We start from the raw sequence: 13,348 nt of genomic DNA, 5'->3' as shown, positions 1-13,348 counted from the left end.
CATCATCTTCTAACACTGATAAATGTGATGCCGTTGCTGGCAAAATTGGCAGATTAACACAGGTCTTCCTAAACACGTGTAAATACGTGTCCCAGTTTAAGTGCAACTCCTAACAATCTGCTGTTTGAAATTAAAGAGCAACAGCTCTTCTCTGAGACAATCATTCGGTTCATTTACATGAAAAACCTTAAGTGGCAAAAATGCTACTTCCAATTTGCATCACACAGTGTCCCCAGAATAGAGAACAATGACTTCCTCGAAGGAAGTTAATGCAAAGGAGAGGCATAGTGAGATTAAAAAAAAACAAAAACCAAAAAACACACTTTCAGCACACTTTGTAAATATTAACCACCTCATCTAACACAAAATAATACACCTTGAGAAACGCTTCCCAAACTGGGAGTCTACCCTGCTTCTCCAGCAAAACCAGAATCTTCAGCGTCCAGGGGCACGGGAACCGGCCTTCCTTAAGAGGTTATGGTGACATTTTTTTCAAATCCTTCCATTTTGCCCTATTTCCAGGGAACGCACAATTAGCTTGACGTGAGGGTTTCGCTCGTGTGTTTAAAAAAAAACCTTTCAAGTGCGTGCACGTCTGTGAAGCCTGCAGGACCCGGGACAGACAGGGCTGGATAAAGAGCGTACCTGATCGGGGGTGATACATTATCTCCCTCTCCGATGTGTTAACGATTATCCACCTTTGTGGTCTACGGGGCTTATGCATGTATCTTTTTGTGTTCTGCAGGCTGTGCCCACCTGCTGTAGGTACAATACGTGCTTGTTACATTTGCACACCATCTCTCCCTTCTTGAATTTAAAGACCCAGCTATTACATCTTGTTTACTCAATATCATTCCCCCATTTAAAAAAAAAAAAAAAAAAAAAACCTCCATGAACTGAACATGCCATGTTTCAATCTGGCCCCAGTGGCTTCTTCTGTGAGAGCAAAACGTGTGTCTTTTCCACCAGGGCTTTCTCCCCACCCCAGGGGGTGCCTTCCATTCTTTTGTGGCTCAGTTTAAGGCGAAAAGGGCTCCAAACCACTAACTAAACAGCAGAGCGTCCCTTCTTCCACCTCCAGGGAGAATTTCAGATTTAATTTCTCTGCAGATAGCGTGCTCTCTCCTGACTTATTTGCCACCATAACGAGGAGAACAAAACACCAGCTTGGCTTCAAGATCCTGGGTAGAGGCTCACGGTCTTTTGCAACCATCTTTGGCGAGGCCTTGCTTCCTTCCACTCGAGTAAGTCGCGGCTCGGGGCCACGGACAGCACTGGGCGCGCGCCCGCAGGCCGCTGGAAGAGCAGGCCGCGCTCCCCGCAGCCCCCCAGCGCCCCGGCCCGTCCACACCCGCCGTGGGGCGCCGCTGCCCGCCGGCGGCCCCGGATGGGCGAGACTTGGCAGGTCGGCGGGGCCGCGCCGCGCTCCGCCGCCGCCGTGAGGGCTCCGGCCGGGCGCCCGCCCGCCCGCCCGCGGCTGCGGGGCCTCGCGCTCCCGGCACCGTTCTCCGAGGGCTCCCTCCCCCCGGCGCCCTCCCCCTCCCGCGCTCCCTTTTGTTCGCTCGCCGCTGGGCCGCGCCGCCGCCGCCGGCCCGCACCTCAGCGCTAGGCCCCGGCGTGGCGGGCCGCCCGCCGCCGCCGCCGCGCGGCCTAGAGCGCGCCGCCCGGGGAGGCGCGGGGCCCGGGCCGGGCGGCCGGCGAGGCCGCGGCGGCGGCGGGGCGGCCCGGGGCCCGCGGGCGCGGGCGGCGGCGGCGGCGCGGGGCGAGGCCGCCCCGCCGCTCACGCACACACAGACCCCGGCGGCGGGACGCCGCCGACACGCCCGCAACATGGAAGCCGCCGCCGCCGCGACGCAGCAGCAGCAGCCACCACAGCAGCCGCCGGCGGCGCCGCGCTGAACAAAGGTCATCCGAGCCGCGGCCCAGGCGCGCGGGCTTGACCGCGGCGAGGCCGGCCCCGGGCCGCGGTGGGTGTGCGCCCGGGCGCGGGGGGCGCGAGGGGCGCGGGGGGGCGCCGGGCGCGGCGGGGGCGCCGGCCCCTCGTGCCACCCCGGCCGGGCGGGCGAGCGCGTGAGGCTCAGGCCCCTGGGCCCGGCCGACCGCCGCGGCCCGGCCCACCCCGGCCCCGGAGCGCGGGCCTTCGCGCCCCGCCGGCCGCCTGGGGGGGCGAGCGCCCGCCGGCCGGGCTAGGCCCCGCCGGGGCCGAGAGGGGGGCACGTGAGCGCGGCGCCCGCCGCCGCCCCCGCTGCTCCCCGGGCAGCGCCCCCAGGCCTCGGTGGCCCTCGGCCTCCCTCGGTCTCCCTGCCCCTGCGCCTGCCCCGCACCCCGCCCCAGACAGCCCTGGCTTCTCCCCCGAGGTGAAGGGATTTGGACTGCTCCCCCAGGTGCTTGAAAGAAGAGAAGGTGGGAGGAGGAGACTGGGGGGACCGCGGGGCTGGTGACAGGGCCGGCAGCGAGCAGAGGGCCGGGAGGAGGGGGCTGGGGGGTGGGGGGGACAGGCTGCGAGGAGCCCGGTCAACAAGCCAGCCCCGCGCTGCCAGGAGGCCAGGCCGGCTCCGCAGCCGACGCAGCCCGTGTGAGCAGCACACATAGATTGCTTTCCTGGGGGCTCTTTGTCAGCCACCAACACAGAGAACACACACTGACACACACGTACACAAAAGATCTGAGCCAGGTTGTGGGAGGTAAGTGGGGGAAGGAGAAGGAGGGGAAACAGTGGCTGCGGTGGGCTTCGGGGCGCAGGGGCGGGGGGATGGGCCTGGAGGGGCTCTGGGGTGCTGGCGAGGCGAGCCTGCCCCAGGCTGTCTGTCTGCTCGTGCGGCGGTGGGGGGGACACACGATGACCTTCCCCTCCTCACGAAGACCTAAGAGGGAAGAGCAACCCCCAGCGAGAGCCCCCTGTGCTGATGATTTTCAGGGACTTGTTGGCAACTCAGCGAGGGTTGCCATAGCTTTTTTATGTAGGGTGACCAGAACCGGCTGAAACTGGTTTGAGGCAGATCAGCTCCTGAACACAATGCAGTCACTGAGCTACTACAGTGGGATAGCAGCTTCCTCCCTTCATGGCAGCCAAAAGCAGAGGAGCTTGCAGGAAGGTACCACCCCAACACAGTATGTGAATGCACACTTAGACACCACACAGCACTGGTACGTGACTAATGGAGCCCTTAAAGACTCTGGGTAGAGAAGATGGAAACAAATGTGCAGGTTTGCGAGGTCTGAGATGACTTGGGCTTTTCCTGCCTTTTTCTTTTTGCTTAAGGGATGGACAAGGAGCTGAGATTTATGACCCTTATTAAAGAAAAAAATGTGCCTTGCTAGGGTGGGGACACTTGGTTTATGCAGAGTCTCTCTCTCTCGTTCTCTGTGTTTTTAACAAAACCAAACCAAAATGAACTGATGGATTTCTGATGGTTGTTGGTGCTGGCGGATGCTACTTTGCATGCTTTTTTTTTTCTCTTGCAGGGTATGTTCTGTTTTGTGCTTTTCCTTGTAGAAGCTACTAAAGGGTGTTGGGGATACTTCTGACTGTTATGAAGGCCGAAAGGTAACAATTGTTCTAGGAAATGAGCAGAAATGCGTTTCAGTGATGCAGTGAGGCATACATGCTGTCTTTTTTTTCCTTGTAGGCCTGTTGACTGGGGCTGCTTTTAACCCTTTCATATTTGCAGAGAATGCAACCGCGTGGCAGAAACTGAACACTGGTCCAAAGTCTTTCCAACAGGTCAAGGTTCTCAAGGTGAGAGACAATATTTTGAGCATGAATTTAAATATTTATTTGAAGATCCATTTGGACACAGACTGACAGTGGCTTGGTACCCTGCAGATAATGTTGGGGTCAGAGTGGTAAAGAAATACTCTTCATGCGGTCCAAGTTTGATGGGATTAGAGTGACTTTATGATAGTGTTGCTGCTATCCAGTGAAATCAGAATGACTTTCTGGAATCGATGTGGAAGGCATTTGGAAGAGTCAGGCCTGGGAGGAAGCAAATGTGGAGAGTGGTAGGCGGCAGGGCCTGGTGGAGGAGAATGCACTGTTTTGCATAGACTAAAGCAGTACACATGTAGCGTTTTCCTGATGATTACAGAAAAGGGAAGGACCTCGCCAAATCGAGGCAGCCTGGCCACCTTTTAGGATTTGAGGAGTCTGAAGGTAGATGTGCCTTTTATTCATTCATCACCTTTCTTTTACCTTGCTCTCTGTGTTAACCTACAAGGTTTTTCACTCTTGAGTCAAGTGGTGGAATGGCTTTGTATTGATTTTGGGGGTGGTTGGCCGTGAGTTTGCCATTGGATTATTTGTGGCATACATTTTAATGTGGAATACTAATGCACTACCAGGAGGAAACCTTTCTCTGTGAGAAGATGCCTGTTAACCGAAAGCTTTACAGCAGCGGATGTAGAAAATGTCTGATGCCTTCAAGATTGCAGTTACATTTGAGCTGGCATTTTTATGCATCCTCCCAAACCAGAGGTTTTAGAGGAGCAAAGAGAAGAAAGCTGTACAGAATGTAACAAAGTAAAGAACAAAGGCAGCCAAGGCTTCCAGGGGAACACTAAACATTTTGCCCTGGGGTTCCCTGTGAATAGAGCTGCAGCTTCCCCAAACAGGAAGCCAACAGCTCCAGAATCATATCCAATGTGATCTCCACAGCAGATAGAACTAGTTCTCTCTTGTGGTTTGGGAAAAGTGCACTCAGGAGGAGCCCAGAGAAGACATGATTGAAAAGAAATTTCTCCCCTACTTTGAAAAGGATGTTTTGTTCCTCTGCATTCAGCAGAATATGTCTTTTCAGAAATGCCGAGGATCTTGGAACTGGTTAAGTTGTCTGCTGGCAGTTGGTGGGCGAAGGGTGTCAAGTATGCAAGGGTTTTTATTGTTGAACATTTTTTCAGAGGATGGCATCCAGTGTGTGATAAAACTAGCAATAGAGAAGCAGGAGTGTGTGGCTAGCTCAGAATACTTCGTGTGGTGTTTTAATAGAGAGAAATGTAATCTGGGTCTGATACACCCGTTAATAGCTTACACGATGGAACCAAATTCTTTACAAATCACGGTGCTAAAATTGGTTTTCAATTCTACATCATTTTTGAGTGCCAGAGGTTCTGTGTCTGAGTGTGGCTGAAATCTGCTTGCAAAGCAGATCCCAGTGCATGTTGCATGATCTGCTGCTCCTGCTTTTCTGGTGCCAACTAAAACTCAGATGGCTAATATGATAAACCTTAATTAGCTTACTACAATAAGCTGTTTTATAATGTAGCCCTTCACTCCTGTCCTTAGGAAGTTGGTGATTTTTATTCTACTTGGGCAGCTAACTCCTTGCAATGAACATTTCTTGATATGTTTAAAATCCTTTCTGTGAGGGCATTGCCTGTCACAGAATGTTCTGGTTTGCTTTCTGTGCTTTTCAGCTTTGTTACTCCCCTCCCCCCAGAAGGCTCCTGGAAAATAGCATTTGTTTTGCATTTAGGCTAGCCTATCCAGCTGCAAATGCTGTTTGAGGTTGGAGAGCTGGTTCTCCAGGGCCGCAATCAGGAGCTCATCTTGGAAGGAGGTTTGTCTCAGGTGGCGATCTCGTGCTGAGGTAGAACAATGCAGCAGGCCCAGGTCTCCTGGGAGGGGAACTGAGTTTTCTGGTTTGGGGAATGTGAATGTGACAGAGAAGAGGAAGGAGCAGAATTTTCTTTCCTGGGAGAGACAGGAGGGAGTAGGGTGGCACCCACACTTGGAGCTGGAATTCGGGCTCTTGTCGCTGTGGGGGGCTGCCACACCTGGAGCCCAGGGCCTGCTCAGGACTGCCTGCAGCAGCCTCCAGGGCCCACAGGCAGGCGGCCCTCCCCTCTGGAGGAGGAATGTGTGGGTCTGGCTGATGAGGGTACACTGGAAACCTTGGCTTGTTTTTGTCATGTGCCTACTCGGAATCATTTTTTCCATGTTGGAGAACATTGGATCCAGGGCTCTTAGAACTCTCTGGTTCAGGAAGGCTCTTGCTCCCTCTTTCCCCTTCTTTTGTTACAAAGTGCTTTTCCTTGCTCTCCTCCACCTTGAATCTTTCTTTCCTCCTTTCTTTTTTAAATGAGGGTGGAGGAAGGAGGCAGCCAATATGCAAAAGTTTTCTTTAATTAGGATGAGTTAGAATTTTAGGACTTATGGTCTCCCAGCCCTTTTTCTTCCTTCCCACGAAGTGCTTTCGTGCCTTGCTGTGGCATACAATCTGCCTCCCTTTGGTTTTGAGTCATCTTCCCTGTATCCTTGAGAGAACTCCACCCAGCTATTCCTGGCTGGGCAGAGGTGGTCTTGACAGAGGTGGCCAGTGCAAGGGAACTGACAGTGTCTAGGAAAGGATCGTGATTCCTCTCTCCTCATCACCTTGACATTTCATCCTAATCAGTGCAATACAATAGCAAGAAAACAGTAACAACAGATAGAGCAAACATTAAAGAAGCCCACACCTTTGTGTTAATTGTATTTGGGGGATGATCTTTAACCAAATTGTGGTTAAATAATTAACTTTTTTGGATTTAAACTCACATGCAGTAAAATGTGCTCTGGGGCGTACAGCTTTAGACAGGTATTCATGGGTATCTGTCACCGCAGTCGATGGAGTAAGTAGTTCCATTGCCGCCCAGTCTTTCTTCCAGCTGTCCCTTTGCAGGCAGATTCTTTCCCACCCCAAGCCCCAGTAGCCACTGATACGTTGTGTCCTTACGTTTGTTCTAGAATGTCAGGCCAATGACTTCTTTCACTCATGGAGGCTCATCTGTATTGTGTATGTGACGCTGGCTGGGTTGTGTTGTGGCGTTGCAGCCTGCTGTATGGATGTACCACAGCTTGCTTATCCCTTCACATATGGAAGGACAATTAGGTTCGTTTGCGATTTTTGGTGATTGTGACTCAGGTTGCTACAAATATTTGCATACAGGTTTTTGTCTAAATATATTTTTTTAGTGTTTCTTTTGTAAGTACTTGGGGTGGGTGCGTGGGTCATATGGGAAGTACATAGGAATTAGGAGTTTGAACAAAAATAAATTTAGCTTGTTAGAGCTCACAAAAAAGATGTAGCTTTCTCTTCTGCAATGAAGACTATGGGGAATGTTATCTGGAGACACATGAGATGATGGTGATGAGAACTCTCGCTGATGGATGACATGCTTTATAGCCCAGAACCAATCAGAATTAGCCAAATGTGGAAACAAAAAACTGCAAGTGGTAAAATAGCCGCCTTTTCCTATAGCAATTATTTTTAATTTCTTCAGAAACAGTTGGCAGTTTAATTCTTACATTTGTCTTCAGGTTCAATGAAACACCAAACAGTAATAGAATCTAAATTTTGGAAAGTGGTACCAAAAATCTTTGTTGAAATCTTAGTTGCACAAACAGCTTATTAATTGTGATTTGTCTGATTTATGGGCTGCCAAAATATTGGTGTTGTGTTAATATTTGAAGTTATTATTCAGCTTTGATGTCTCTTCAGGAAGTAAAAGTATTTAAGCAGTGATAAAGCTATGAAGTAGAGAGGTTTTGGAAGCATAATTTTTTTTTAAGAGGACAAAATAGCTTCAAGTTCAGGAAGGAAAAATAGACGGAGCTGATATGATGTAGAGGGAAGTGACCTGAGAGAGAGAGAGAGTAGGGAGCAGTGTTAATTTGGGGATTATTGCATTCGTGTTTAGTAAGCACCAGCCTTTGTGTTAGGCGCTGGGACTGCAAAGGGAAAAGGAGTCCAGAGAGAAAACTACAGTGGGAAGTAGCCTGCAGATGCTATGATAGGAATGTCAAGGGTTCCCCTGATGCCTAATGTCGAGGGAGGAGCCCTTGACGAGATGGCTTCTGAGCTGAACCATAAAAGATCAGTGAGATGATGTAAGGCAGGCAGAGGCTCAGGGGAAGAGCACGAGAGTCCAGTGGAGCAGTGTGTGGCCAGGCACTGAAAGAGCTGAGTGTTGAGAGTGGGGGTGGATGTGGGAGCTTAGAAGATGAGTCTAGAAGGCGGTTAAGAACCAGCCTTCTCGGGGTGCTACAGTCAATTAAGGGCAGACTTCTTGTGTAGGCCTGAAGCTGTGGCAGGTCTAAGGCCATTGGCAAGGACCTGTGACAAGGTCCTGTGGGCATTTCCATGAGGATGGGATGGAGACTGTTCAGGCTGAAGGCAGGGACGTCAGATGAGGGGATCCCCCACATTCCAGGAGAGATCCCCCACACTCCAGGACTTGACCGGGAGTGTGGCAGTGGCAGTGGCACGGTAGGGTTTTGGGAGTGGCATCCGATCAGGTGTGCGTGATGAGAGAGGGAGGAACACAGACTCCTCGCAGGTTGCTCACTGAAGTTGCCTGCCAGTGCTTGTTCCTGCTCCGAGAGTCTGGATTCAGAGACTAGACTAGGGCTGGAGGGTGAGTGTAGAAGGACTTGGTAGATGAGTTCAAGCTTGGGTTCACTTGCCCCTGGAGGTGTTCTCTGGGCTCTGTTTGGGCTCCAGCTCTACATTGGGAGGAATTAGAATAGAACAGAGATGACGGAAGACATAAAAAGCTTGAGTTTGAGATTCTCTAGGACCATGGTTTATATAGTAAACACCATAAATGAAGAGGGTGGTGCTGAAGAACTTGGGTGGCCTGCTTCAGAAAGTTGGAGGACAAAACACTTGCAGAAAGGCAGAAATGGTCTTCAGTTACCCCCTGCAAGCCCACCAGTCCTGGGTGGTGGCCCTTGTGTTGGCTCATGTGATGCTAAGACAGTCACATGGCTGTTGCATGTTTTTTTTAGTTTTTTAAAAAGATTTAATTATGCATATAAGAACTGGGGTATAGGCCAGAGGTGCGGGCTTTGAGAGGATTCACCAGAGACAGAGTGGGGGAGCAGAACAGGTGGATCTACTGAAATACACTGCTGAGGGGAGCAGCGGGCGAGACAGGAGAGGTCTGCTGCGCCATGGGGGTCAGTTCTCTGGCCGGCTGGGGATTGAACTCGTGCTGCAGAGGCTATGGATAGCTTCATAGGGCTTTACTTAACCCATTGCCCACCAGGGAGGCCCTGAACTGTTACACTGTTATCCCCTGGTGCAGGTGGAGAACCTGAGACCCCAGCCAAAATCTGGCAGCTCACAAATGGCAGTGGAGGAGAATGCGAAGCATTTACCTTAGCCCCAGGCTCTTCTCCCTTGAAAGAGGCACCTGGAGACCTTGGAAAGTATCTCAGGGTGTGGAGATTAGGTGGAGAGGCCAGAGGCAGGGCACAGCTGTGCGGCCCTGGTGATGTTTAGGTTGGATGGGGCAAAGTTGAGGTTGAGAATATGTATCTCCTCTTTGAGGTAGTGTAGTGAGGAACTCCTGTAATTAACCAGCTTTCCCTGACTGAAGTCAATGGGGAGATCAGAGAATCTGTATCTGCAGGGAGACAGTGCTAGAAAAATAGCATGTTGAAAGGACTTGAAACGTTTTTACTGGACCTGGGTGAGGATACTAGTTGGCAGGGAGAAGGAGCAGAGACATATTTTTCTTTCATTTCTTTGAAAAGGATGCAAAAATCAAAGTTGCTTGAAAGTGGTGTTGAGAAAAATCTTTTTTTTTTCCAACAATAAATAAACAGTTAGTTTAAAAAACTCAGTGAATGATCTCCAGACAGGAAGTTCTGAATTCTGTCTGTTTCAGAATGAGAGGCGAGCAGATCCCGCTTAATCTAAATCTGGAAACTGATATAAGTCATTTTTAGACAAATTCACAGAGGCCTTTTTTGCTGTCCCAGGTATTCCCTACTAAGTAGTCTGTGGTGGATGGCCTTTGGAGCCCTCAAATGCAGTTTTTTTTTTCTTCTTTCTTTTCTAAGACTATTTACGCATACAAGCCCTGGGCTATAGGCCAGAGGTTTCACCAGATAGAGAGTGGGGAGCAGAACAGGCAGATTTACTAAAATACACTGCTGAGGGGAGCAGCAGGTGAAACAGAGGTCCTCTGTGCCATGTGGGTTAGCTCCCAGGCCCAGTGCAGGCTGCGGTGGCTGGCGATAGCTTGATAGCAACTGAGACTTTAACTCCTGTACCACTGAACCCCTACCCTTCAGTCTATATTACTGTAACTTTACGTCATTAGAGGTTCCAGGATTCGCTGAAGGACTCATAGAGGCTGGTAGATAAAGTGGCTCTTGAATGTTTTCCCAACTCAGCCCTTTCTTTTTGGGATATAACCCCAGCATTTCAAAGGCAGACTCATGGGTATAGTAATGGATATTGATTTTGATAATTTTCTTTGTGGAGACCAAATTCTTTCTAGGGATCTGAATAGTAAGAATTCGATTTTTGAAAGACTTATTGAACTTACTAGTTCGTCTGGCCGCCTAGTCCAAGACTGGTCATCTTACTTTATCTGCCATGCAGAATTTATCATGTTTTGATGGTATGTAAGCCGGCATCTGTTTATAATGCTTACATCCCATGAGCCTGAAATACCTATTACTCAAATTTAAGTCTGACACAGGCATTCATTGGTTAGCTTGTCCTCAACAGTTTTGCTAATTTAACCTAGCAAGAATGGGAGAAGTAGTTTGAGGTCTCTAGCTTGAGAATTGATTGTGTTTAGTGATCTGGCTAAATCTGGGGGGTAAGGTCATGTAGAATTTCAGTTGTCTTTGTCTCTCGAGGTGACCTGCCTTTTGGCCCAGCCCTCTGTGCTAAGCACCTGGGATTTCTTGGACTAGTTGTGGGGCCTTGAGCAAGTTACTTACATTCTCAGCCATGCATTTCTTTTTTTTTTTTTTTTCAGTTGAAGTAACATGGTCATACTTGTCCTGAAAGTTGTTAGGCAGATTCTATGCATATAAAATACCTAACTTACTGGGTAAGTTCTCCTAAAATTTTTTTTTTTTTAAATTGCATTTACATTTTGGACTTATTTTTATTTTTATTTATTTTTTATTTATTTATACAAGCACTGGGTACAGTCAGAAGCGCGGGAAGGTGAGAGAATTCACCAGAGCCAGAGGGGAGAGCAGAGCAGGCAGACTGAAGAAGTACACTGCTGAGGGGAGCAGCGGGTGGCAGGAGAGGTACACGTGCCATGTGGGACCCTCCGGTGGCCTGGGAGCAGCCGGGAATCGAACCAGCTGCGGGCAGCTTCCAACCCAGCGCTCAACCGCTGCGCCACCGGGGAGGCCCACTCCTAAAATCTTAACTCTTCTGTGTTCCTCTGTTTTTGGGGGAAGAGCCTTTGTCTTGAAGGGTGTTTCTCCTTTCGTACCTTACTACATTTATAAGTAAGAGTGTTTGTGTGTGTGTGTGTGCCATAAAAACACAAATGAGTGTCTCCTGCCTAAAGGTCTTTAGTTACAGATATCCTAGATCTAGCTAAAAGTGGGTGAAATATAGGCAAGAGGGCAGAGTACTTGTTCCTATCTGTACTCTAATTTAGAGTTGCAAAATTTTGAATGAATGAAGTTTTAGTTACAATTCTGTATTTCAACTACCTCTGTGCTCTTAGAAAAATTCAGCCCAGTCAGTGAGGGGCTCTAGTCTAGATTGTCTGTCTTTTGGTGTCATTTATGTTGATGGGAGTTTGTCTGCTTCTTTTATTTATTTATTTATTTATTTATTTATTTATTTTTAGGATTTATTTATTTATTTTATTTATTTATGCAAGCACTGGGTCAGTCAGAAGTGCGGGAGGGTGAGAGAATTCACCAGAGCCAGAGCGGGGAGCAGAGCAGGCAGAAGGACCGAAGTACACTGCTGAGGGGAGCAGCGGGCCGCAGGAGAGGTCTGCGCGCCATGTGGGACCCTCCTCCGGTGGTCGGGGAGCAGCCGGGGATCGAACCGGTGCTGCAAAGGCTGCGGGCAGCTTCACAACCCAGCGCTCAACCGCTGCGCCACCAGGGAGGCCCTGTCTGCTTCTTTTAAAAGCTTGTTTGTGAAAAGGTGGCAGGTTAGCAAATGCCTCTGTTCTGTCCCTTGCCCCTGGCACTTTCTCAAACTTGACAGTGATCAGATGTTCATGTTGTGCACCCTGGGATTCGGCGGTGATTGCACACTGAGTGGAGAAAAGATGAAAGAGGCCTGGGAATAACTGTCTAGAACTGCTCTGCCCAGTAGCCACATGTACCTATTACACCAGCATAGCATGATGATGCCGCTGAGCTGTGAGTATAAAACTGGGTTTTGGGGCCTCCCTGTTGGTGCAAGGGGTTAAGATGCAACCTATGAAGCTTTCCACAGCCACCACAGCACGAGTTCGATCCCCAGTCAGGGAGCTACCCACATGGCGCAGCAGACCTCTCCTGTCTCACCCACTGTTCCCCTCAGCAGTGTATTTCAGTCAGTCTGCCTGTCCTGTTCCCCGCTCTGTCTCTGGTGAGTCCTCTCACCTGCTAGCCCCTCTGGCCTGCACCAAAGTTCTTGTATGCATAAATAAATAAAATAAATCTTAAAAAAAAAAAGTTAGCCAAAAAGAGGAAGATGATTCAAGGAGAACGTTTAGGGAAAGCTTCGGCTTTGGCATGGGAAGAGACGCGTGCAGGGGACACTGAGCATCCCCTTCTGCCTACGATAGAGATGCTGAGCCTGGAGTGACGGAAACGCGTCACAGGAAGATGAGCCAACAGTGACGGGTCATCAGGGAAGTGTGGCGGGGGAGCTGCGTCTGTTTGGAGGCTACGTAATTAGGTCTCACAGTAGCCCTGACAAGTGGGTGGGCTCATCTCATTTTCTGCTTTAGGAACTTGAGGTTCTGAGAGATTATGAATGGGCTGGGGCTGAGCTGCCGCCAGTGTTGGAGTTGATAGTCATACCTGTGTCCTTCTGCCCCGAAGTTCTGGTCCATACCCTGTCCTTCAGTACAGGAGGCAGGGGTATGAGCTTGCGAGTGGAGCAGTTGAGTCTTTCCTCTGTTTTCCCTTTGCTCAAAAACAAAACCACAGTGTGTTTTGCTTTCAGTGTTTGCTCCATGAATGCATAGCCAAGCTGATTGAGTAATGAGTTGGACCAAGACCCTGGAGGTACGAAATTTGGCTAAATGACTGGAGGGAATTTTGGGTTGTTTAGCATGGGGTCAGAGGTGAATACGTGAGCCTCTCCTATGTTGTAGGTAGGTACGCATGTGAGAGGTGTTTGGAATGTATCTGTTTAGCAAAATACAAGACTGGTTCATCTGGCCAGTGTTTCTTTTGGAGTAGACTAAACACATAGCTTAGCCCTTGAGTAACGATAAGTAGGCTTTAACGGTTTTGATACAGGTGACTCATAGAGTGAACATTTCTTTTCCTCATTGAGAGTTAGGATACTTTTGACCTCAGCTGGAGTTTTAGATTTAGCTGTAACTTCTTGGGTTACACAGTGCTCGAATTTCAGGTGGTTGAGGATAGGAA

The 13,348-nt window shown here is 49.7% G+C and overlaps 1 protein-coding gene across 6 annotated transcripts in view; it reads left to right on the top strand.

Moving 5' to 3' along the window:
- The first annotated feature begins 1,007 nt into the window (after positions 1 to 1,007).
- Positions 1,008 to 13,348, top strand: part of ZNF532 (zinc finger protein 532) — an 88,089-nt gene continuing 75,748 nt past the window's right edge. The window contains exons 1-3 of one of the 6 annotated variants that reach the window (XM_054694008.1): positions 1,920 to 1,967; positions 3,466 to 3,547; positions 3,672 to 3,739. In XM_054694008.1, the coding sequence (XP_054549983.1) occupies positions 3,534 to 3,547; positions 3,672 to 3,739 (82 nt within the window). In that variant the 5' untranslated portion in view covers positions 1,920 to 1,967; positions 3,466 to 3,533. Of the gene's footprint in view, positions 1,245 to 1,919; positions 1,968 to 2,506; positions 2,685 to 2,769; positions 3,548 to 3,671; positions 3,740 to 13,348 lie in introns of those variants that run through there. The other 5 variants (XM_054694010.1, XM_054694009.1, XM_054694011.1 and 2 more) reach the window with 5 other exon arrangements.

This window comes from Talpa occidentalis, unplaced genomic scaffold (assembly GCF_014898055.3).
Source record: "Talpa occidentalis isolate TD23 unplaced genomic scaffold, MPIMG_talOcc4v2.1 talOcc4.13, whole genome shotgun sequence".
In the NCBI taxonomy this organism is placed as follows: Eukaryota; Metazoa; Chordata; class Mammalia; order Eulipotyphla; family Talpidae; genus Talpa; species Talpa occidentalis.
Note: the sequence above shows the minus strand (reverse complement) of the source record. Positions and strands in the feature narration are given on the sequence as shown.